General features: G+C 35.4%; 1 protein-coding gene across 9 annotated transcripts in view; it reads right to left on the bottom strand.

Moving 5' to 3' along the window:
- Window positions 1-26,459, bottom strand: part of IKZF3 (IKAROS family zinc finger 3) — an 87,362-nt gene that overhangs the window by 59,895 nt on the left and 1,008 nt on the right. For 4 of the 9 annotated variants that reach the window (XM_023652591.2, XM_070227367.1, XM_070227366.1 and 1 more), the window contains exon 2: window positions 280-333. Coding sequence is in view for 5 of the 9 variants with exons in the window: in XM_001497931.6 (XP_001497981.1) it covers window positions 280-333; window positions 23,738-24,056 (373 nt within the window). In the remaining 4 variants the exon portion in view is untranslated. Of the gene's footprint in view, window positions 1-279; window positions 334-23,737; window positions 24,333-26,459 lie in introns of those variants that run through there. The other 5 variants (XM_005597443.4, XM_005597442.4, XM_023652592.2 and 2 more) reach the window with 3 other exon arrangements.

The raw sequence follows: 26,459 nt of genomic DNA, 5'->3' as shown, positions 1-26,459 counted from the left end.
ATTATTCAACAAAAACTATCTTTGTTCAAAACCAATCAGTTGAAAAAATTTTTTAAGGAAAAAAAAAGTGATTAACATTAGGTGGGGTGTGGTTTGGCCCTATGATGCCAAAGAACTTATATGCTCTAAATGGATGAGTGATTTTTTTTATCAGGAAGACACAACCACATTTTTTCCCCCAAAGTATCTCGATAGCATTTTTACTGCAATCAGAATATTTCTCTGTCTTGGTAATTTCAGTTAAAGGTGTATTTCTAGAGAGGAAAGACATGATATTACCTGTGGCCACAGATTGCTCCTGAGTGCTTTTTAGTTCCACATCTGGTTTGATATCTGAAAAGAAAAGGATTACAAATATTAGCAACTTAGAGTAAAGTTTTTCAGAGTTGAGCATTCTGAGTTTAATAAGGATACCATTTTGGAAGCCTTAGCAGCAGATTCCCTCTTCCCAGCAAGACTATTCCTTCTCTACATCCTCCCTAAAAAAATGCCTCAAGGAGAATAACAGGAATTATCTATGTAGCAATTGTAATTTAAAGAGATGAAGAGGAAAAAACTAGTACTTTGTATTTACCCACATGCTTAACATTTGTGATTTTCATTTTTTCATGAAGATCTGAGTTCCCATCTGGTATCATCTTCAGTCTAAAGAGCCTCCTTTGGTATTTCCAGTAGTGCAACTGTGTGAGTGACAACTTTTCTTAGTTTTCATTTACTTGGAAATATCTTTATTTTGCCTTCAATTTTAAAGAATATTTTTACTTGATACTGAATTCTGGGTTGATAGTTTGTTCCAGCACTTTAAAGATGGCATTCCACTATCTTTTAGCCTCTATTGTTTCTGATAAGACATCAGTGATTTTTGTATTGTTGTTTTCCTATACACAATGTATTCTTTTTCTCTAAGTGCTTTCAAAATTTTCTCTTTACCTTTGGTTTTCAGCAGTTTGACTCTGATATGCCTAGGTGTGATTTTATTTGAATTTATCCCACTTGGCTTCACTAAACTTATCTGTAAAATTATGTTTTTCAGCAAACTTGAGCCATTATTTCTTCAAATACTTTTTCTCCTCCATTCTCTTGGTCCTTTCCTTCTAGGACTTGAATTATACATATGTTAGACTTTTTCATATTTTCCCAAAGTTCCCTGAGACTCTGTTCTTTCTTCCCACAATGTTTTTTTCTGTTAATCAGACTGAATACTTTCACTGATATACCTTCAAGTCCACTTACTCCTTCTTCTGTCATCTTAATTTTATGTTAGGCCTGTCTAATGAGTTATCTATTTCAGATATTGTAATTTTTAGTTCTAGAATTTCCAATTTGTTCTTTTTTTATAGTTTCTCTTGCTGAGATTTCCTATTCACTAATTCATTACAAGTATATTTTCCTTTACATCTTTGAGTGCAATTATTACAGCTGTTTAAGATCCTTGTCTCCCAGTTTCAATATCTATATTATTTTGCAGTCAGTCACCATTGACTCCTTTTCTCTTGTGTATGGGTCACATCTTCCTGCTTCTTCATATGACCTAATAACTTTGGTTTGTACCCTGGACAATGTAAAGATATGTTACAGGATTTCTGGGTTCTGTTATATTCCTCTGAAGAGTATAGGAATTTTTCTCTGTTTGTTTCACTTTTTTAAAAAACATTTTATTTTTCCTTTTTCTCCCCAAAGCCCCCCCAGTACATAGTGTGTATTCTTAGTTGTGGGTCCTTCTAGTTGTGGCATGTGGTACACCGCCTCAGCATGGCTTGATGAGCGGTGCCATGTCTGCGCCCAGGTTTCGAACCAGCGAAACCTTGGGCTGCCAAAGCGGAGCCCATGAACTTAACCACTCAGCCACAGGGCCAGCCCCCTGTTTATTTTACTTTTAAAGCATGTATTTAACTTGTCTGGACTCAAACTCAAGTTCTGTCTCACTTGTGGTGGGCAGCAGCCTAGGGTAACCAAATGTCCTAGCATGCCTGGGATTGAGGGTTTTCCCAGATGACAGAACTTTCACAGTCTCAGGGAAATTGGGACAAGTTGGTCATCCTTGTAGAATCATAAATCTCTATTCTTAGCCTTAGATGGGCTGCTCAGAGTGTGACCCAGATATGCATAGTTCAAGGATCGGCTAGAGATTTGGATCAGCCAGAGAATTTATACACAAAAAAGCCTTCTCAGTATTCTCCATTCCAAGATTTCTCCACTTACTTACCAGCTGCTGTAGTTGCTACGTTTTTTTAAGCCAGTAAAACTATGGATTTACTACCCAAGTTTTGGTCACCCTGAGTCTAAAACTGGGGCCTGCCCTTGGGCAAAAAAGCCATAAAAACAGGTTGGTTTTGGTCACTTTCCAATGCTTTCAGATAACATATTTCTTTCATATTTTGTCCAGAATCTGTAATTGTTAGCTGTTGGAAGTTTGGTTCCATAGGAGGTACTCCTCCATTATTAGAAATTTAAACTCTCCTTTGTTCTTTATTTTAATGGTGATCATATGCCCAAAACCGTTCAGGACAGTACTGACTTCAAATATTCTATACTATAATCTGGTCATATTCCAATTTTTGTTTAAAAAACACAGTCAATGTACTTATATCCTGTCCTCATTTTAAAAATTTAACACATCACCCATTAGATGTTAGCAGAAAAGCATAAAGTCAGGGAAAATACACATATTTTACAAATAAGCAAAGGGGTAACCAAGTATGGGGTGTCAAAATGCAAGATGAGAGAAGAATGTCCATGCAGGGAGTAGGGGCAGCCCAGGGCAGGCTGCTGAAGACCAACCAGCATGAAGAGAGTGCCTGTGTGGCATGGGAAGCCTGAATGAGGTGAGGAGGGATTCTACATGGAGGGCCGACAGCATGGGAAATCAGAGCCCGAGCAGGGTAAGAAGGGCATTCAGGCAGGAGAATTGCCTGACTTGGAATGCTGGAGTCTGAGATGGATGAAGAAGGTATCCACGCTAAAGGACGGCCTAGCATGAGGAGTCAAAGCCTGAGCATAGTGAAGAGGACACCTATGCATGAAGGTGGTCTGGTGTGGGTTTCAGAGCCTAAACAGGGTAAGCGAGGCACCCACATGGGGACAGGGGGGCGGGGGCAGCACCACAGAGCCCAAATATAGTGAGGAGAGCTTCTATGCATGGCACTGGTCCAGCGCAAAGTGTCAGAACTTGAGTGGGGTGAAGAGGGCACCAATATATTAGGGGCAGCCTTGTATGAGTATATCAGAGCCCAAGCAGTTGAGAAGCGTCCACACAGAACAGTGGCCATGGTAAAGGATGTCAGAACCCAAAGGAGGCAAGGAGAGCATTTGCACTGAGGAGAAGCTGGCAGTGGCAATGGATGACTAGGTTATACAAAGGAGGACTGATCAAATAAGAAAAATATAATAAGGACAATGAAGGCCAGTTTTTTCTGTCAGAGAAGGGAGTTACATATATGGAAATCTGTGGTACTGTATTGGAAATGGAGATACTGGCATGAACACATGGCTTCTACTACATATAAATAGATATAAAATATAGGTGTAAATGTGTGTATATGTCTACGTATGATATACATACATATAGTCTCTAGTCCTGTCACTGAGAGCATCTAGGAGCAGTGACACTACAACAGCTTCTAGTATCCAGATATTAACTCCTAAATATCATTCTCCACTTAAAAGAACCAGACTCCTTGGAGAAACGGCTAATTCCAGGATTGAGGCAGGGAAAGTACAAGACGAGTATGGAACATTTTGTGACAGAAAGCAAGGAAGTACTCAGAATGAAGAGGATACGTTAAAAGGATATAGAAATTATTTTGAAGGGGTTTCCACTGGCCAAATCTGGGACAAGGAAGCATCAAAATAATAATGATAGTTTTGGATTATAACCCATTGAAGAAAACAGAACTTCATGAGTCCATATTGACATTAATAAGTAAGTGAATAAATTGAAACTCTGATGATGAACAGAATATTTATATAGTTTCAAAGTGCTTCTCCCCAAAATATTTACTATTACAAAGATAAAAAGAACTATATAGTGGAAAACCTGGTAGACACCACTTTGAGCAAAGTGATCATCATCAGTAACAGGACAAACAAAAATTACATGCCACCTGATAATGAAAAGAACACAGCATCACTTATGTGATATTCCTGCCAAATATGCATAACGTGAACCTAACCATGCAAAAACAAACTCTAATTGAGGGATAGTTTACAAAATAACTGGCTTGTAATCCTCAAAAGTGTCAAGGTCATGAAAGACTGAGCAACTGTTCCAGACTGAAGGAGAGTGAAGAGATGTGAGAACTAAATACAATGTGTGGTTCTGAGCTGAATCTTCTTGCTGTAAAGGACATTATAGAAACAGCTGGAGAAATCTGAATGGGGTCTGAGGATTAAATGGTAGTAATGTATCACTGTTAATTTCCTGATTTTGATGGTTTTTCCTGGTTATGTAGAAGGTAGAACATACACACAGAAGTATTCAAGGGTGACAGGGTATCACGTCAGCAACTTACTCTCAAAATTTCCGGAAAAAATAGTATTTTGTCCTGTATTGCAACTTTTCTGTAAGTTTGATGTGTTTTTTTTTTTTAAAAAAAAAGTTAAAGAAAAAAAGCTAACTGTGAAACTTCTAAATGCACACTAAAGGGATTCTTAACAGGAAAAAAAAGAAAGAAAACTAGCTCAAAGGTTTCACATAAGCAATCTTCATGTGAAAACATCATTTAGTTACTATAGAGCACGATGACTTTTCATTTGATAACCTAAATAAAAAAGGTCCCCTGAACCTTTTAAACCCTCTGACAATGACATTTAAATAGTTCTCAATACTTTTTCAAGTGGGCTTTGTGTGCTGTAAATAACACCAGAAGTAACTGAGCACAGTTTCTAAGAGAAAAAGTAGATTCTGATTATCTTAGTATTCAGAACTTAAAGGAGACATTAAACCCATCTACAATCAGGCTACATGGATGTTCTTCTTAGGTACTAAAAAATATTTAAAACACAAGGACAAAATAGATTGAAGTACATTTTTCCACCCTGAATTTAAAGATCTTTATAAAAACATGAAGTGCAGTAGTGGATATATAGTGAAGGGATTCCCAACTGAAGACCAGAAAACTTTTAAGTATTTCTAAGTGCAGCAAAAACTTTTACGTTTTTAATGGGCTATTTTGTAATTTCTTATACTTCAGTCCAAAAAACCCTCAGAAAGTTTCCATTTGATGGGGTCTACGGGGGTCTTTTTAATGTGTTGGCACTCAATATAGCTTTAAAATATTCAAAAGAATGTTCTGGAAAGCTAAGAAGGAAGGGTCCCTATATTGCTTTTGATAGAAATAAAGTTTCCTGTACTGATGTTTATACCTATCTGATGCAAATGATGGAAGAATTCCAAAGCTGGTTAATTTTGTTGAAACATGAATCTTGCCAATTTTCTACATCTCTCCTGTCACCTGAACAGGTAAAGCATGCTCCTGCCTCAGAGTCTTTGCATTTACCCTTCCCTTTGACCAGAATGCTCTTCCCCACGATAGCCACCTGGCCCACTTCCTTTCTTCATTCAGGTGTGTGTTCAAAAGTCACCTTCCCAAACAAGCTTTACCTAACTACCCTATATAAAATGTCATCCTCCACTGTCAGTTTCTTTTCTCTTACCTTGCTTTATTTTTCTTCATAAAATTTCTTCATTGTCACCACCTGATATATATTTGTCCTTTTTTTTATCTGTCTCCCCATATGTAAGCTCCGTGAGAACAGGGATGTTGTCTGCATTTTTATTGCTATTTTGCTATATCTTCAGCATCCAAAATAGTACCCAATCGTGATGGACACTCAATAAATATTTGTTGAATGAACACATGAATTTTTACATCTCTATCATTGATACTACTTTTGAACACTCCAGATCAAGGTTCTGCAAACTATGGCTTACCACCTGTTTTTGTTTGGCATGTGAACCAAGAATGGTTTTTACATTTTTAAATCATTGAAAAAAATCAGAAGAATACTGTTTTTTGCCACTTGAAAAGTATATGAAATTCAAATTTCAGTGTCCATAAATAAAGTTTTATTGGAACACAGCCTAACCCATTCATTTCTGCACTGTCTATGGCTGCTTTCGTACTCCAACAGCAGAGATGAGCAGTCGAAACAGACCGTATGACTCGCAAAGCCTAAAACATTCACTATCTGGTCATTTACAGAAAAAGTTTGCCAAGTCCTGTTCTAGATCTATCACTAATACTAATACTGTACTGTCCAATACAGTAGCCACCAGCCACACATGGTGATTTAAGTTTAAATTTAAAAGTTTAAAATAAAAAATTTAGTTTCTCAGTTGCACCAGCCACATTTCTAGTACTGAACAGAACATGTGGCTCTATTGGACAACACAGATAAAGGACACTTCCATCATTGCAGAAAGTTCTACTGAATAGCACTGATTTAGGTTTTAGAATATCTCGCTGTTGTCTGGGATACCACTGTAAAGCTACTTACTTAAAACAAACATTAAAACTCTGGATCAGGAAGAAAGAAATAAATCAAACCACGTATAAAAAATGAATATCAATCAAAATTTTAAAGATATTATACCAAGAAACAGCTTAACAATGACCATCTTCTATCAATATTTCCCAAACTCCTGCAATTGGAATTTTAGGAAAAAGTTCAGGTTTCCCTTAATGCAGTAATCAAAGATATAAAGCATCTAGACAGCATCTTTCATACACAGCATTTTACAAATTTCACTGACTGAAAAATTAATGTGACTTTTCAGAGGGTAAAAACAAATACCACATGATGCCAAAAATACAGATATTTTAAAATGTACTTATATGTATGTGTACAAATACATACTTAGCATTATGTTTACATTAGGATTTTTTGATATCATTAGATAAAACCATTTTTATTATCTCATTTAAAAACCAAAATTATAATCTAGCAGAAAACTCTAATACTTTTTTCATATCATTTGCCCTCCTGCCCTTCCCACAACTAAATAACCAATTTCCTGATACGTTTTAGGTTTAATTAAATCATTAGTGTTTTCTATTGACACCTTCCCTGTTAAATAACAAATCTTGTAAAATTTATAATTATTATGTTACTGAGACAGCTGATAAATATAGTGGACTGTAAAGTTAAAAGTTATTTCTTTTGTAGCTTTCCAAGCTTTGTAGCTTTCTCAAAGCTTTACTAGCAATCTCAAATTGTTTTCTACCAGTATTCAAAACAAGCCTTCATCACATGCTTACTGAGAGACGCCAGTTTCAAACTTGTTCTCATGTCTTCAGATTCTCTTTTCATAGACAAAGACACCATTTTAAAAAATTTCACTAGTTAGAATTTTTGTTAAGATACTAAGATTTTTCTCAGAGATTCTAGCATTTCATGTGCTACAAAATGAAAGGTGATAGATGACAAATAAAATTTAAACTGGGAAATGGCAGGAGTCTGGTTAATTGAGATTTTACCAAAGTTCTCACGTGAATGTTTTTACCTTTTAGCTCTAATAAATTATCTATGTACTAAACCAAATACTTAACGTTAGCAAGGAAATTTGTAACCATATTTTAAACTCAAATGGTTATAAACACCTTTATTTTGATACCGTTAAGTAATTATCATTCAATTAAGAATATCAGCTAACAAAATTCTAATCTTAGTTTCAGAGATCAGATTTCCACTCACTGGTCTGTTTTCCCAGGAGGAAGTGTAGGTGCTAAAGGAGAGAAAAATGTCAAATCTCAGAAAGAATCTTGTACTGAATTTGCCGGCTGCCAGCAGCACTGGTGCCTGACAGCTGCCACAAAGCTGTCTCTGAATGTTGACATACCTTTTTATCTTCATTAACAGTAAACTGACTCCCCTAGCCCCATGCCTCTTTTTAAAAAAACAGTTTCTCTTATCTAAAAGGTCCACATTTACTTTTTAACTAAAAGCTTTGGAAACTGAGTCACTGACTACAAAAATGTATTCACAATCACAACATTAACACTTGGGACTATAAATGCCAGACAGTGTTAGCTAATATTTCTGAAACGTCCTTTACCAGTTCTCTTTATTACTTCTACCTACAATCACTTATGGAATCTTGTCATCACAAGAACAGTTCTGCATAATGAAAACGATCCCTATAACCAACGAAATTAGAATATCAGAATTAGAGTGGATATCTAACTAGCTTACTTCTCCTTCCTCTGCCACCTGATGCTTGAATTTCCTCCAATATCCCCCTATTTGGGTTGTACAGCCTCTGCTTAGACACTTCCAATAATATAGAAGTTATTCCTTTCCATTTCAGAAAAACTCCAATGGTTAATAAAGTTCCTTCTTAAATGTAGCTCAACTCAAATTTCCTGCAATGTCCATTTCAGGTCTTAGTTCAGCTTTCGGGGAACATAGACAATAAGTTATTACTCAGATGCTACCACTCAGCTCCCTAACCGTGGTGAGAGTTTTCTTCCCCTGTTCTGTTTGCTTGTGGTCTTCCAAAAATACGGCACCAAGCACTTAGCTCAGTAGTGTGAATGAGATTTTATATTATCTCATAGCATTTCTGGAAGATAAACAGGCACAATGGCATTTATTATTCTCCCCATTCTACAGACAAAATTCAAGACACAAAGAATGACAAAAAATATAAAGTCACATGATTGTCCAAGGGTACAATGTCAGTGACATATTAAGAAGAGAAGCAAGATTTGTTTCTTGAGTTTCACATTTGTTTCAAAGGATTTAAATACTGTTTTATTTTTTATTTTTTTTCTTCTTCTCCCCATAGCCCCCCAGTACATAGTTGTAGGTCCTTCTGGTTCTGCTTTGTGGGACACCGCCTAAGTTCGGCTCGATGAGCTGTACTAGGTCTGTGCCCAGGATCCGAACTGGGAAAACCCTGGGCTGCCTAAGTGGAGTGCATGAACTTAACCACTCAGCCACAGGACCGGCCCCTTAAGCACTGTTTTCAAGTGCTTCCCTACATAGATTATAGATCTTGGAAGAGGGTCAGAACTAGAACAGATTTTAGACCTAACTGATTTCAAACACCTCAACTGACTAAGATTGAGGGGAAAGGAAGATATATAAACAAAGAGCATGCCTTAAAATAAGAGTAATCCCTCCAACCATGAAGTACTCCCTTTCTTTCTTCCTTGGACTAAGGTAAAGGCTAAGAAATATCACACTACTTATCTAAGAACACTAGATCAAATGCAGCCCATGTTACCATTCCTGTTCTTCCTAACTTACCCTTTTACATAAAAACTATTTCATTTTTACCCCCAGATTAAATATCTAATAAGGAAATTATAGACCATGGGGCACAGGTTGAAAACAGAAAATTCAATATGCAGTGTTATTTTCCTTGAAAGGTCAATTACTCTAAAGTTTTAGAAAAATAAATACATTTCTATTTTACCATGGATATCACATGCCACCAAATGAACACGTAGAGAGAAAAAGAGGAATGGGCATTTCATATTATTGCTACTTAAAAAAAAGTTTGTGCTAAAATGGTTGAATCCAACATATTCCAAGTAAGATTTTCATTTTATAACTTTAAAATGCCTAGTTTTTCTTATAAAATAACGGGGGTGAAAAATATAATCATTAATTTGAAGTAGGTAATAGACCTAACTGTGAAAATTAAAACCATCAAATTTCTAGAGGAAAACATGGAAGAATATTTTCATGGCCTTAGAGTAGGTAAAGATTTCTTAAATAGAACATAAAGCACACTTATGTCCTATTGATAAATTAGTCTTCATTAAAATTAAGAATTCTATTATCAAATAGATTAAGAAAATAAATAGGCAAGTTACAGACTGGGAGATAATATTTGCAATACACACCTGACAAAGTGCATTTTTCCAAAATATTTTTTTGAACGCCCACACAATCTATACGAAAAAATACAACCCAACTTAAAAAAAAATACAGCAATACGTTGAAAGGATCATACACCATGAGCAAGTGGGATTTATACTAGGGATTCAGGGATGGTTCAACATCCGCAAATCAATCAATGTGATATATCACATTAACAAAATGAGGAATAAAAACCACATGATCATCTCAATAGACATAGAGAAAGCATTTGAAAAGATCCAACATCCATTTATGATAAAAACTCTCAATAAAATGGGTAGAGAAGGAAAATACCTCAACATAATAAAGGCCATATATGACAAACCCACACATCATACTCAACAGGGAAAAACTGAAAGCCATTCCTCTGAGAACAGGAACAAGACAAGGGTGCCCACTCTCACCACTCTCATTCAACACAGTACTGGAGGTTTGGGCCAGAGGAATTACGCAAGAAAAGAAATAAAAGGTATCCAAATTTTCAATGAAGAAGTGAAAGTCTCACTGTTTGCAGACAACATGATTTTATATATAGAAAACCCTAAAGAATCCATTGGAAAACCATTATACATAATCAATAACTACAGCAAAATTGCAGGGTACAAAATTAACTTATAAAAATCAGTTGCATTTCTATACTCTAATAATGAACTAACAGAAAGAGAACTCAAGAATACAATCCTATTTACAATCACGACAAAAAGAATAAAATATCTAGGAATAAACTTAACCAAGGAGGTGAAAGAGCTATACAATGAAAACTATAAGACATTATTGAAAGAAATCGATGATGACATGAAGAAATGGAAAGACATGCCACGCACATGGATTGGAAGAATAAACATAGTTAAAAAGTCCATACTACCTAAAGCAATTTAAAGATTCAGTGCAAACCCAATCAGAATCCCAATGACATTTTTCATGGAAACAGAACAAAGAATCCTAAAATTCATATGGGCAACAAAAGACCCCAAATAGCTAAAGCAATCCTGGGAAAAAAGAACAAAACTGGAGGAATCACAATCCCTGACTTCAAAATTTACTACAAAGCTACTGTAATCAAAACAGCATGGTACTGGTACAAAAACAGACACACAGATCAATGGAACATAACTGAAAGCCCAGAAATAAAACCACACATCTACGAACAGCTAGTCTTCAACAAAGGAGCTAAGAACATACAACGGAGAAAGGAGAGTCTCCTCAATAAATGGTGCTGGGAAAACTGGACAGCCACATGCAAAAGAATGAAAGTAGAACATTATCTTTCACCATACACAAAAATTATCAAAATGGATTAAATACTTGAAGGTAAGATGTGAAATCATAAAACTCCGAGAATTCAATATAGGCAAGTACACTCTTTGACATCAGTCTTAGAAGGATCTTTTTGAATACCAAGTCTACTTGGACAAGGAAAACAAAAGAAAAAATAAACAAATGGGATTTCATTAGACTAAAGAGCTTCTGCAAGGCAAAGAAATTGGGAACAAAATGAAAAGAAAACCCACTAACTGGGGGAAATATTTGTAAATCATCTATCTGACAAGGGGTTAATCTCCAAAATATATAAAGAACTCACACAACTCAACGACAAAAAAAAAAAACCGATCAAAAAATGAGCAGAGGATATGAACAGACATTTTCCCAAAGAAGATATACAGATGGCCAATAGGCACATGAAAAGATGTTCAACATCACTAATCATCAGGGAAACGCAAATCAAAACCATATTGAGATATACCCGTTAGAATGGCTGTAATCACCAAGACAAAAAATAAATGTTGGAAGGGATGTGGAGAAAAGGGAACCCTCATCCACTGCTGGTGGGAATGCAAACTGGTGTAGCCGCTATGGAAAACAGTATGGAGATTTCTCAAAAAATTAAAAATAGAAATACCATACAACCCAGCTATCCTACTACTGGGTATCTATCCAAAGAACATGAAATCAACAATTCAAAGAGACTTATGCACCTCTATGTTCAATGCAGCATTATTCACAATAGGCAAGATGCGGAAGCAACCCAAGTGCCCAACGACTGATGAATGGATAGAGAAGATGTGGTGTATATACATACAATGGAATACTACTCAGCTATAAAAAAGACAAAATCATCCCATTTGCAACAACATGGATGGACCTGGAGGGTATTGTGTTAAGCAAAATAAACCAGACAGAGAAAGACAAACACAGTATGACTTTACTTATATGTGGAAGATAAACAAACACATGGACAAAGAGAACAGATTAGTGGTTACCAGAGGGGAAGCAGGTTGAGGAGTGGGCATAAGGGGTAAACGGGCACATACACATGGTGACAGACAAATAATGTACAACTGAAATTTCACAATGTTATAAACTATTATGACTTTAATAAAATTTTTTTTAAAGTACAGAAGACTTATAGCACTTCAGGAAAGAGGATATCCAAATGGCCAATAAACATGAAAAATACTCAACATCAGGAAAACTGCAAATTAAAACCACAATGAAATACCACTACACACCAAAATGAACGGCTAAAATTTAAAAGACTGACTAACAATAGCAAGTGTTGGCAAGATGTGGAAGAACTGGAACTCTCAGACATTGCTAGTGGGAGGCTAAACTGGTCCAATCACTTTGAAAAATATTTGGCAGTGTGTATCAAAGGTAAACATACACCTACCGTATGACCCAGAATTGCTAGTCCTAGATATCTACCTAAGGGAAATAAATGTATATGTCCACCAAAAGATATGCATAAGAATGTTCATAGTATAGAAAAACACTGGATACAATCAAATGTCTATCAACAGTAGAATGAATAAACTGTGGTATATTCATACCATTCAACAATAAAATAGAACGAACTACTAATAAACGTAACAATATGGATGGATCTCAAAAGTATGCTGAGTAAAAGAAGCCAGACATGAAAACAGCACATACTGTGTGATTCCACTTATATGGAATTCAAGAACAGGAAAATTGATCTATAATGACACAAGTCTGAACAGTGTTTAACTTGGGGCTAAGGGGGGATATTAACTATAAATGGGCACAAAGAAACCTTATGGAGTGAGGCAAATGTTTCATATCTTGGAAAGTGTGTATACAGGTAAAATTTAATCAAGCTATATAACTAAGATATGTGCACTTCATTGCATAAGTTATTCCTTAATTTTAAAAAAATCTATGAACACTCAAACATTCTCAAATATCTAAAATCCAAAACCTTAGAAATGTAATTAAAGAAATATGTTCCCACTTTTGAAAAAAGTTTCTATTTCAAGAGTTTCTCATGATTCTTTTATAGTCTTTACAGGTTATATCTATACCAACCATCCACTGAATGGGTACCATATATCTTAAAAATTCTCACGGTGAGAAAATTCATTTACATGTCATGTGCCAACTAAATAAGAAGATATTTTCAGTGATAGCTAATTCTGCAATCAAACTTCCCTGAGAATTCAGATTTCAAGATCTGTTTCAATCTTGGTCTTTGATTTTTTTCAGTAAACTTAGGCTAAAAATAGCTTGTCATTTATCTTTGCAAAATTAAAACAAACAAACTCTCTTGATCTACATTCCTCTCCATCAACAATCCCACTTATTTCTCTGCTTCGCCTACTAGCTAAACTTCTGGAAAAAAATGGTATCACTGTTTCTACTTCCTCTATTCCCATTCCTGCTTTAACCACTTCAATTTGGTTTCCATCCCCACCACTCCACAAAAACCACTTTTATTAAGGTCACCAGCAAGTTTTATGTTGCCAAAACCAACCCACACTTTTTGTCCTCCTCACCTTAACTTGATGTTTCAACAACGTTCAACATAGCTGGCTAACCACTCCTTAGCAAAACCCTCTCCTCTCTTGAATTACGTTACACCACACTGCTGGTTTTCCTCTTGTCTTGCCAGCTCTTCCTCTACCTGACCACCTAAATGAGATATTCCTCAGGGCTCAATCCTGAGCCCCCTTCTCACAAAATATTTTCTCTTGAGGTGATCCCATTCATTCCAATGGCGTTAAACATCATCTATGTGCTGAAGATGACCAAATTTCTGTCTTTAGCCAGACTTTTTTTTTTTTTTTTTTTTTTTTTTTTGGTGAGGAAGACTGGCCCCGAAGAGGAAGGGTTCACCAACCCGGCCCAACCATTATTCTCCATATTAGCACTCTTTATTTCCTTCATAGCACTTAGCCTAATTTTACTTATTTCATTTGTAATTTACTTGTTTTGGGGACCTGTCTTCCTCAGTTGACCATAAATTCCACAAGAGCAAAAGCACTGTCTGTCTTGTTCACCACTGTAGCGCCAATATTTTGCATACATGGCACAGAACAGGCATTCAATAAATATTTTTTGAATGAAGAATGAACGAAGAGTTTTGACTTTTGAATTACATTGTCATAAAGGCTATATTACAAGGTAAGTAAAGACTAAATGTTATAAAGTTTTTGTTGTTCAACTATCTCTTAAAATCAGCAAACAATAAAAAATATATTCTAAATACTTATATACAGATGACTCACCACTAACCCAACATGTGCTATGACAGTGATGATAAGTTTCACTGATACTTTTCAAACTGTGGGCAATGCTTATCAGACTTTAATGTACACAAGAATCCCCTAGGAACCTTGTTAAAACGCAGATTCTGATTCAGCAAGTCTGGCGTGAGCTTCTGCATTTGTAACCATTCCCCTATATTGCCAATGCTCCTGGTCCACAGGCCATACTAAGATTAGCAAGGGTTTGAAGGATCCTTATAAATGATTTATGAATTGAACTGAACATTCTCTGGACCCTAACTCTGTGTCTAGCATTATGCAAGGTGATTTCATAAACATGATCTTATTTAGGCTGTGACTGGTCTCTTATAAAACAGTAAACTTAGAGTGGTTCTCAACCTTACCGAGACCAGGTGTCCCCTTTGTTTGAACATCACTAGAAAAAATATTTTATAAGGCCTCTTGCCATCATGAATGAAATATAACCTACCCACACACATAATTTTTTTAAATAAAGCCCTAACTATAACATAAAGGTAAAATAAATGATAATAAAATAATTTGTACTTCAATATGTAAATGTCCCAGCACAATTATTCTAGAAGACATAATAATAAGGTAGTCAGATGTATTTGTAGCATCAGCATGACTACAAGAGCTAAAAATGCAGAAGGGTACAGGTTGCATCAATAATGACAAGAGTCTTGATTCTGACCTAAACAAAGAATCATCTTCTCTTAATTCATATAGTAATTGCATACTTTGACAATTTAGATTGTATTAAAACCATATAAAAATACTTCATGTTTATACATAAAATAGAGTTAGGTTCTAGCAGACATTAGACAGACATAAAACGTTACTAAGTTTCAGAAAACGGAGCGATTCTAACGTAGAATGAGGGACGGCTTCCTAAAAGAGATGGCATTTGGGATAGATTATAATGATGAGGGAGAATTTCAGCTGGCATGATTAGGGTGCTATTAACAGTGTTGGGAAGTCAGGAGGAGTTGGTTTGGGTTGGAAGGACAATGGGTTCATTTTTTAATCTGCTGAGTTTGAACATCATTAGAAAAACGGGGAGTTAGGAAAAGCAGTGCATGTTCAGGCAACATGAAGTAGTCCAGAATAATAACATTAGAGGCCAGAGGATACCACTGGCAAGGGATATTGAAGCTACATTGTGGATTATTTTAAATGCACAACTAAGAAAGACTTAAAATGGCTTTTGATCAGGGGAGTAAACTGATATTTGAGGAAGATCATTCTGGCAGCAATCCTCAAAATGGACTGAAAGAGGCAAGTCTAGATACAGGATTACCAGCAGAAAAAAAAACATCTAACAGTCTGAATCAGTAGTTTCCAAAAGGTGTTCTGTGGAACTCCAGGGTCCCAGAGGTTTACCACAGGCGCTGATCTGTAGAGGGGAAGGAAAAGGTCAACAGCTACGTAGGCCTGGCAGTGGTGGCTTGCCCTCTCCCCTCTCCCAACTGGAACATTGCACTTATATCCGTCCCACATGAGATTTTGGTATTAAAGGGTGTTCTGTTGATAAAAACACATTTTGTCTTGTTTTTCTGTCTCATCCTAATTCTTGTTGAACTGTGAGACTGTGTAATAGCTCAGGGGGTCATCATACAACTACCAAATATCACTGTATAGAGTAGAAGCTGTAAGACCTATAAGCACTATACTCTCACCATCAACTTGTTTAATCATTATTTGTCCTATTATACAGCATGTGCCTCCAACCCCAAATTAGATTACCTGTAAAAATTTCCTAGTTGTTTAAGTTTGGGGCAAATAGGACCACATTAGGTCACTGATGTTTACAACAGATAACTGTGGAGTCCTTTGAGGTTCTCCAAATTCCATTTATTAAGATGTATATGAATGCTGTTGGCTTGGCTAACATAGAAGCCACATATTTGTTCGGGTGCTTCAGTCTCCCAGCCCTACTAATTCAAATTTGAGCCAGAACTTTTATATACATTATCCTATTTAAATCTTTACAAAACCCATAACATTTACAAATTACCATTATTGTATTCCATAAGGGTCACTCGCAAAGAATCAAAATAGCATTCACAAATGCCAAAGGTCTATTTTACACTGAATTACTGTTTACCAAACAAGTTCACAATTTTATTTCTAGAATGCATAAAAAATATTAAAATGGTGTCTCATCCTAATTCTTTCATCCACTCACAAAAATATTCCTATTAATCCTGGGAAATTTTGTTTTTATGGTGGCAAGCAGAAGTGTGTTGATTAGGATGGCCCATAAACTCTTTTGTCCTGCTGATGATTCACGAATCAAGAGAGGTAGAGAATTAGCAGTTTATACCAGTTTTGAATAATTTCCCCTACCTGGCCCTCTTGAATCTACTGGCACACGACTGCTTTAGACAAGTATTTTTTGTAGGCCCACGGGCCATCTATTTCTCAAAGTTTGAGAATGGTACAGAATAACATCCACAGTACCCAAACAAAGTTAGGAAGTTCTGTCTTACAAAGGAAGCCAAAGGGACCAGGTGTTTAATTTCTGACAATCATAATTTATACAGAACTTGCTGAATCTTAAACAATACCAGCTTCCAGAGACTACTTACATAGTAGGAAAGCATTTGTTCCTATACAAGTAGTTTTGAAATTTTTTAAAAGAGGCATTTCATTTTTTCAAAGGAAATCTTACATGGATTACCATACATAAAACAGATAAAGGAGTATCTTAGCAGTAACAATTATAATAAGTTCAAATATATAATAATTACTAAAAAGCCAAACAATGAGAATAATAAGGCTGTTTTAGTAGACAAAAACTAAAAATCTAGAGTTACGGATGAAAGTTGCAGCTTTATATCAGTCTTCAATGCACAAATTATTTCTGTATTTTGTCTTATTTGCCAATATGAAAAAAAAATGAAGATGCCTATATATAAAAGCTTTTACCACTTACAAGTGTTTCACCATATTATTTCAGAATACTTTTTAGTTAAACTGTTCCTTGAAACTTGAAAGATGGTAAGTAATCTTTGTTTCAAAGTTGAATCACTAAAAATATCTAACAATTGTTCACATCCTTTAATTCTGAACATGTCTAAAAATCACACAAGAAGTACCCCAACCATACAATAAGTATTTAAAAAATTCATAACATATAATCATGATGTGCCTTGCTACATGTTCTTGTTATTGAGCAGCTGATTACTACACTGTGACAAAAGCATGTCCCAAGCACCTTAGCCTGAGCCTTCATAGGAATTTAATTAAATACAGGGAATAGGAGAGTTAGTGATATTCCTACTTAAATAATTTTTACATGAGTGAATATGCACAGGAAAAAACATACTAGTGCGGAACCACAATCTTACTCAAGTCATACTTATAAAATATTTATAAATATTTATAAAATGTTAATATTTTCAAGGAGTTGGTAAAAAAGTTTTATTCTGAAGTCAGAGTATAAATTTATACATTGATAATCTTCAATGCATTAAAATTTAAGTGATATGCATGAAAGTCAAATGAAATTTAAATCAAGTTAGCCTCCAACACACATTTGTGGTACTGTTGACACTGTATGCAAGCACATAATCAACTATTAACGAGTGTTAGCAAGTGATTTCTTAACTTGAGAAAGGCAGATGATGGCAAAAATGACTAGTTGTTAAATATAAAAATTAGTTACTACCGTTCTTCAGACTGGAGCTAATATATATTGGCTATGATGTAACTCCACATCTATAAAAAATGTTTACAGTTTGGTGAGCATGATCTTTTTTTCACATTCACAGAATCTATATGACTGCTTTTACAGGAAATTGTTCTAATGTGCCAAATATTCTGATAATAGTCTCTCAAACAGACATCACGTTACAAATGAACTGATAGCGCTCTGATAGAGAATTCCAAGTAAGTAAAACGTTATTCTCAACTTTAAGAACAAAACATTTGTTGTGAAGAAATGATTTATTGTGGAAATTGGAGTTTCACTGAAATAAAGAATGTAGCAAAATTTTTAAACAAATCCAAAAGTTAAAGGTATTATATTATTTTGCCCAGTGTAAAGACAATATTGGATTATAAAAAGATGGTAGTATTCATCCTGTTGGATTTAGCCAACATTCCAAACTCTTCTGCTGAACCTTTAACAGCACCTCTGACAAATCAACGAGCAAAATTAAGTAGTTTCAATGTCACTGTTTTTCTTACTCTCTTTACCATAAAAGCTGAACAAATAAACAGTCATATGACCAAACACAGAGGCAACTCATTCATTAATTTATTCAATAAATATGACTGTGGATCTACTATGTGTTGGGGACTGGGCTGGGTACTAGTTATCACTGGTGATTAAAAAAAACCCATAAACTTCCGGACCTGACAGTTTAGAAAGGGTTACAGGTATATTACTGACCAAAATAAGCAAGAAATCTAGTTAAATAATCTTTAGACAATTAAAAGTTAAGAGCAGAAAATATAGTTTTGCATTGTTTCATCAGTGTTGCTATTGAAATGTTTTCTATTTCTTATTTTAAAAGTTTCTTTATAAACTCACAAATAAACTAATGTGCCAAAATTTTCATCCCTAAGAACACTCATTAATAAATACAATTTGTGATATGTTGCCAATCTCATTGATATAAAAGTCAGGAGGTAAGTTGATTTTGAATTATTGACAAGGAGTAAAGAGTATTGTTCTATAAGTGCATTTTATTCTGTTTCATATCCATTATTAAACATCTATTTTGTGGTTTTAGTTTTCTTTCTTTTCTTTTCTTTTCTTTTTTTTGGTGAGGAAGATTCTTGTTGAGCTAACATCCACGCCAATCTTCCTCTACTTTGTACATGAGACACCACCACAGCATGGCTTGACGATCAGCGTGTAGGTCTGCGCCAGGGACCCAAACCTGCAAACCCCAGGCCACCGAAGTGGAGCACACAAACTTAACCACTATGCCACCAGACTGGTCCCAACACCTAGTTTTTTATCTCTCTTAGATAGGACACATATCCAATATAATACAGTATCAACTCCATATTATTTTGATTTACTCTACACCACTTTGGACTCCAAGAACTTTAATTTTGGATACACAAAACAAATTTCAATTAAGAATGAAAAAATTTTCTCATTCAGAATCACTGGGGATTAAAGTATTTTGATACATTACATAGTAATAATAATTGAGTTACAGATCGCTTTTCAAACGACCTACATATAATAGAACATTATAATTATTGTTTCATTATTTCATCTTTCTAAAAACTGATTCAAAAGGGCTTAGGGTCCTCCCTATGATTTCTAGTTACTATAAATGTACCAGTTAATGGGAGAGCTGTATTTTTAAAAGGCTAGATAGCAGAGTGAACTCTATGTCCTTGTGATGTCCAGGGTCTCTTTTCACAATAATTAATGAATCTTTAGCACAGAAGAAAATATTTATTGAGCACTTACTACAGGCAGATTTCTGTGCTAATCACTTGGTTCTTCTCATACATGGTCTAGAACTACAACTTGAGTTAGCAGCCAATTAATATTGGATGTCTGATAAAAGATCTACTAACAATCTTTTAGTCCTAAATAAATGTAAGTATATACGTTTATATATTAATGGCAAGTTTATAATAATGTATTAAAAAGGTATCACTGGAAATATTTATGCTAATTTTATGGCACCATCTACATCTTACTGATTAAGAAAACAAATTTCTGCTCATATTTGATCCATATTTTAATGGACTAATATGTGATCCTGAAATCTAATGTAAAGTTAATAGATAAGATTTGGTTTTAAGTGATAAGTGATAGTCCGGCCAAAAAACCCAATAACATTTTTGTTTTCTAAGGTTTTTTCTCTGTTATACCATTTAAGTACTTTAAAAAAATTTGTGAGTCCTAACAAAGAATTGCTAGCACCAATCTCCTACTCACAAAAATTAACTAAATAAAAGGCATCATAATAAACATAGTGAAAATTACTTTTCAGCACCATTTTCTTAATTGAATGCAACAAACTTTGAGGGTGTTTTACGAACCAGGAACTGTTCTTGGCACTGAGCATACAAAAATAAGACATAGTCTCTGCCCTCCAGAAGCTTAAAGACCAGTCGGGGAACAAACACTTAAATCAACAAATAATATCAACATAATTGGCAGAGGTATGTGGAGAAAGGAAAGGCTCTTAGCCTAGGTCGAGGGAGGTGAGGGACTGGGTAGGGTAACCACCACAAGGCACCAAGGAAGGTCATAAGAAGGAGATCATCTGCAGGGCCTTCATGGTGATGATGCCTGAGAAGTCTTGAAAAATTAAGAGACATACCCAGGTAAAGAATGGGGTGAAAATTTCAGTAAAGATACGGAAGTGTGGAATAGCATATTGGATTATAGGAAGCATAAACAGGAACTTTCTAAAATCATGTTCTACCAGGACCCCATAGCCTTTCTGTGGCTCTTCTTCTTTTGAACTTTACCATTTCAACCTTCATAGGCTCTAGTAAACTCCACCACCTGGAGGCTATATCTCTGTAAATCTCAAACATCCAGAGCATAGAAAGGGACCTAGAAATGAAAAATGGCTACCACAAAAGCCATGTGGTGAGAAGCAGAAGTTGACATCAAGAAGGAAACAAAAATTGCACAATAACCTGAGAATATTTAGTGTAGGGGCATTCAGCTCTACATGGTTCAAGACCTCTTTGAGAATATACTATAAAACAATACATTACCTGATAGTTAGAATAGTGACCCAGGGTCACCAAAATAAAGTTATCTTTTGTGTACCTTGTTTATAAACAGGGAGCTATGTAATAAATACACTTAGATCTCTATCCGATATTGTTTAAATACAAAGGTTTTATATTAAATGAGACATTTGCCAATATCCATGAAATTCATATTTGTGAACCACCTCATTTCTCAACCATACCAGACAGAAGAGATGTTATTAAGCACAACTAACAAAAGTTAGCAACATAAAGAGACTTTGGATAGAAAATATCTAGGCCCAGATTGTGATAAAAGAAAAAAGTTATAGTTTCTGATTTATTATATGCATTAACTCTTTTCATTTTTACATGACAAGATTTCTATTTCAAAAGCTTATTTCATCTGACATCTTCAAAGTCTCATAAATGTCTGTTGATGAATGAAAAGACGAATGAGTTTAAAAAAGATTTTATATGCTGAAGGAATGACTGACTATACAGCCTCACATTTCATAATAAACTGTAGCATATTAATTTGAGCCCCAAATTAGGCATAAAATAAAGGTATTCCATAAAGTATTCTACTTTCTCAAATTGCCAAGAAATGTGAGGTACATACTAGAGGTCAAATCTTTATTCTAGATTGAGACCAAAATATCAAAATAATGTAAAAATACTTTATTTTAAATATCAAACACACAAACCAGATTAGTCAATCTTGGGGGGCTATAATTAACCAGATATTTTACTACATCAAAAACTCTGTCCTCAAATAGCTAAATTCACATCATTAACCTTTTTTTAATTTAATTTTTTTATTAGAGTGTTGAAGTTTCTGCATTAAGCATACTATACACCATTTAGCTCTATGGACCTAGGAATTTAATCTAGTCATCTAAACTCACAACTGATCACTGATCTATAATCTATCTCTTCCCATGAATAGTCTATACATTCTAAATTAAATTCTACACAAGTTTTCATTCCTTTCTTATTCAGAGAGTCTTCACTCAGGCTTATCTAAAAGTCTCTATTAGGGCTTTAATATCCTAAATTATGCTATTTAGTTAATAATTTCTCTATTTCACATTAAATAAATTAACTCAGTAGTGTTAACATTTACAGAGAAACATTTCAGTTTCCACTGATTTACACTATTATGTACGTTATTCTCTCAGTGAAATGGTTAAGACTAGGAAAAATTAGTGCTGGAGTAGTGATTTATAATTTCACACAAAAAAATTCAGCATTTTATTTATAATAATCAAAGTATGAGAGTTTTTAAAATTATTTTTTCATAGAGTACAGCAGCCTAATTTTTTTTCCTGTTCTTGGCCAATGAAACCTTTAGATGTTAAAAATTAGACTTCACAAACCATTTTCCAAATATTCAAAGTGCAAGTTTTTAGAGCTATTTTTTAAATCCTGATAATTAAAAAATTTAAAAGCATAAGGAGTTTTTCATAAGAGAAAACACTTGAAGCATTATTCAATAATGACCATTTAAAAGTTTCTATATACATACTAAATACATACTGTTCATTGACTTATCATTTGGCGTTCTACATAGAGAAAAAAATGCTTATATGGGCCAAGGCAGTTAAGAAAAAAATGTAAGCATACCCATGTACAAACTGAGGATTTAAGACCAGAATATTGTTCTCAATTATACCGTTGAAACAAAAGCTTTACCATACTTATCTTGTCTCCCAAAGTATTTAATCAGATTTCGAAAACTGCATATACTTTAGCTCTAAAGTCGCCAAAGACCAAGGTTCATTGGCAGTAAGAGATGCTTCGATTATGGCGAAGAAAATGTCCACACTATTTGCAATATTTATCAAATCGACATTTTAATTAGGTGTCACTATCTCATTTATTAATAGAATAAATATGTTTCTCACAAATTCTGATTTTCCAAATATCACCACCTCCCCCAAGTTGAGATGCATCTGCCATTTTCAAGGTTTAAGAAACTCGTTGAAAAGACTACTGAAAAGTTTACAACAGTAGTGTGAAATTTAGTTATTCCAAGAAAGTACATACTGAAAAATTTTTTAGAAGCAAGGATAATTTCATGACTTTGAAAATGAATTCAAATGAAACTCTTAATTTAAGCCTGATTTTTGCTTTGGGTAAAGAAGGATCATTAGAAGATCGAGTTCCAAGGGAACAGGTGCCAACCACTTTAAAATTTATCTTTCCCATATGACAACATTTACCCTTTAGAAGAAAAAAACAATCATTTTTCATTCTAATCAAGTCACTCAGATTAGCCTAATTCTAATGGACACTGAGGCCATGGACGAAAAAACATTCAAAAGGACTAGTTGTTCCAACCCAGGTTTGCTGACATTTCAGGGTAGCCCCGTAAGTATTCTTCCTCTGCAGACTTATAGTTGACCCCTGACAACCCCTAAGAAATAAAACTGCGGAGAAGTTATCACTTTCCAAAGTTAGGCGAGGGGGTAGGGGGCAAATGAGAGATGTATGAGAACCTACACGTTTTGCCCTCTGAAATGCCTCATATTTACTTTTGACCAAAGAAATAAATAGAAGCAAAACCGAGATTCAGAAGGAACTCTCTCTGCTGCGTGCACCAGTCGAGCTTTTCAAAGACCCCTTAGAAAAGAAGCGGGCTGGAGGCTCACCTTCCATCTTGCCGCCGAGCTGGGCTGGGCTGGAGCTGCCGCTCTGGCTACCCGGCCGCTCCACGTGCTCCTGCCGTCGTCGGGACGCAGCGCACAGCTGGCGGGAGATTCCCGGCGCGGGGAGTCCCCGGGATCCGCCGCCGCGTCGGCGCAGATTGAAAGGGGCAGGAACCGGCGACCGGCCGGTGCGCGGGGTTACAGCGGCGCTGGCTGGCGGCGGCTTTAAAGGACGCTCACCGCCGAGCGCCCGAGGTACCGCTCCTCCAGCCCCCTTTTGAATGTCAAAGCCGAGAACCCCGATAGGATGGAAATGGCGCATCAGTACATTGTCTCAAAATGTCTATTTTAGAAGGATAATGGGTAGGAGAGTACCAGCACATGGGGGAGAGGCGATCTGGATTGCTTTCTCGCAAGTTTAAGTTCAAAGAGGTGTGTCTTAAATTGAGCAAAATCTGGAACTTTGGGTCTAGATTCGGGGATGACAGCCATGAATACCATCGATGAAAACTCACGACATTCGAAGTATTATGTTTTTCATTCTCAGTTTCTCCTTTCTTGTGATAAAATTTCTTGGTCCAAGTTTTCAGAAAGTTCTAAGACAGTTCAAAACGCTTTGGGCACTTTTATCACCTCGACTTTTTCATTTTTGAATGCAATTCTCTCACTTTTGTTTTCCCTTCTGGGAACTGCTTGGTTTACTTGCCACCGCTCACAGAATACTTACATACTCTATTTATGCGTGTTTATTTTCTACTACCCTGCCTTCTTCCAAATAGGATCTGAGACAGCTTACAAAAATACATATGTAATATATCAGAAAAGTAAAGAAAATAGAGCTAAGGAGAGGCGGATGATAAGATAGTAAACTCAAAGATGTTCGTACACAGAGATGTACCAGTCACTGTCTTTTCCCAACATCCTTCTCACCTTATAGAGATAAAGCACACATCTGACTGTAGAGAAAGGCAAAGGGAAATGACCACATAATTTTTCAAAAGCAGAACTTTTCTTCATACTGAGGTCTAAGGGGCATTGTTGAGGTGAGTCTTTATAAAGGTACCCAGTAATGTCGAATTGGACATGCGAATAATTCTCAAAAAGGCCACCTTCACTCGTTAAAAAATTACATTGTTATTGTATAAAAATATATTTGAGAGTTAAGATTGGGGGTTTGTGCATCAGCAGACCACATTAGAAGAAATCCACACTTATGAGTTAATGTATGCATGTCATAATTTTATGAATTTTAGTTTATTTTAAATATGCATTGGTATAGGAAGTCAAGATATATATACACATATATGTGTACATGTGTATGATTTTTTTAAATGAGTGAATAACTTGCATTTGCTTTAAGATCATGGCACCATGCAGCATCTCCATAGCTTGCATGAGTTGGAGTTCTACAGGATAATATCAATTTCGGAGAAATACTCTAAACACTAGGTCTAATTTTAGTATTGAAAGGGGAAATTTGTTGTTTGTTAGTTTCTAAAAGCAAAAATAGCACATCAAAAGTAGCAGAAGAGGAACTGTAAAATTTCACAGGGATGGTGTAAGGATGAATGGTTATTTGGTTATTAAAATGTTATGAAAAACTTATTATCTTCCATCACAATGTTCTTTATACTTAACATTGGAACGTGTTACTACTCTGTAAATAATTAGTTCAGAATTGAGTATTTCAAACTCCAGAGAGCGATACCTAAGGGGATAGAAAAAAGTAAATAGGTAAAATAATTTATGTCCCTACTCCACCATCAAGGAGGTGGAGCATAAATCCCCACTGCTTAAGCGTGGGCTTCACATAGTGACTTCCTTCCAAAGAGTACAGTACGAAAAGGGTGGGGGGGGGGGGGAACTTCATAGCAGAGAAACCTGACAAACAGTACCTCAGTCAGGTAATCAAGGTAACCGGCTAGTGATAAAGGATGTTGATAGTATGTACCCTTGATACAATGTGATTAGAATGGCACTTTACCTCTGTAGTCTTCCACCCAAAAACCCATAACCCCAGTATAATAATGAGGAAAAACATCAACTAAATTCCAATAGAGAGGCATTCTGCAAAGTACCTGATCAGTTAAAATCAGGTCAATGTCATCAAAATTGTCATTAACTGTTAAGGTCATCAAAAACAAGAAATGTCTGAGAAACTGTCACAGCCAAGAAGAACCTAAAGAGACACGATGACTAACTAAATGTAATGCGGCATCGTGGATGGGATCCTGGAGCAAAAAAAAAAGGACAGTAGGTAAAAACTAAGGAAAGCTGAATAAAGTAAAGACTTCAATAATGTATCAATATGGGTTCATTAATGGTGAGAAATGTACCCTACTAATGTAAGATGTCAACGGTAGGGAAGACTAGCTGGGAGTACATGAGAACTCTCTGTACTGTCTTCACAATTTTTCTGTAAATCTAAAACAGTTCTAAAGTTTATTTTAAAACAGTGGATGGGTACTTTCAACAAACTACTCATTTCGTTAAATCTCTTCTCACAGTATTCAAAGTTTATCACACAGGAGTTACAAGGACCACTTACTTATAACTGGGAAACTAATAAAACACTGTGGGTTTATAATGCACTTTGACTAAAACTGGACTGATAAACTCCTAGGGAATCAAAGATAATGCCTAAATTTGTCTTCATTAGCATCACCTTAAGAAGGGAACAGTTGAGACTAAACCATGAATCTAGACGCGGTAACTGACAGGGGTG

Source organism: Equus caballus, chromosome 11 (genome assembly GCF_041296265.1).
Source record: "Equus caballus isolate H_3958 breed thoroughbred chromosome 11, TB-T2T, whole genome shotgun sequence".
NCBI classification, from domain to species: domain Eukaryota; kingdom Metazoa; phylum Chordata; class Mammalia; order Perissodactyla; family Equidae; genus Equus; species Equus caballus.
The sequence above is the reverse complement of the archived record's forward strand: the minus strand, read 5'-3'. Positions and strand labels throughout refer to the sequence as shown.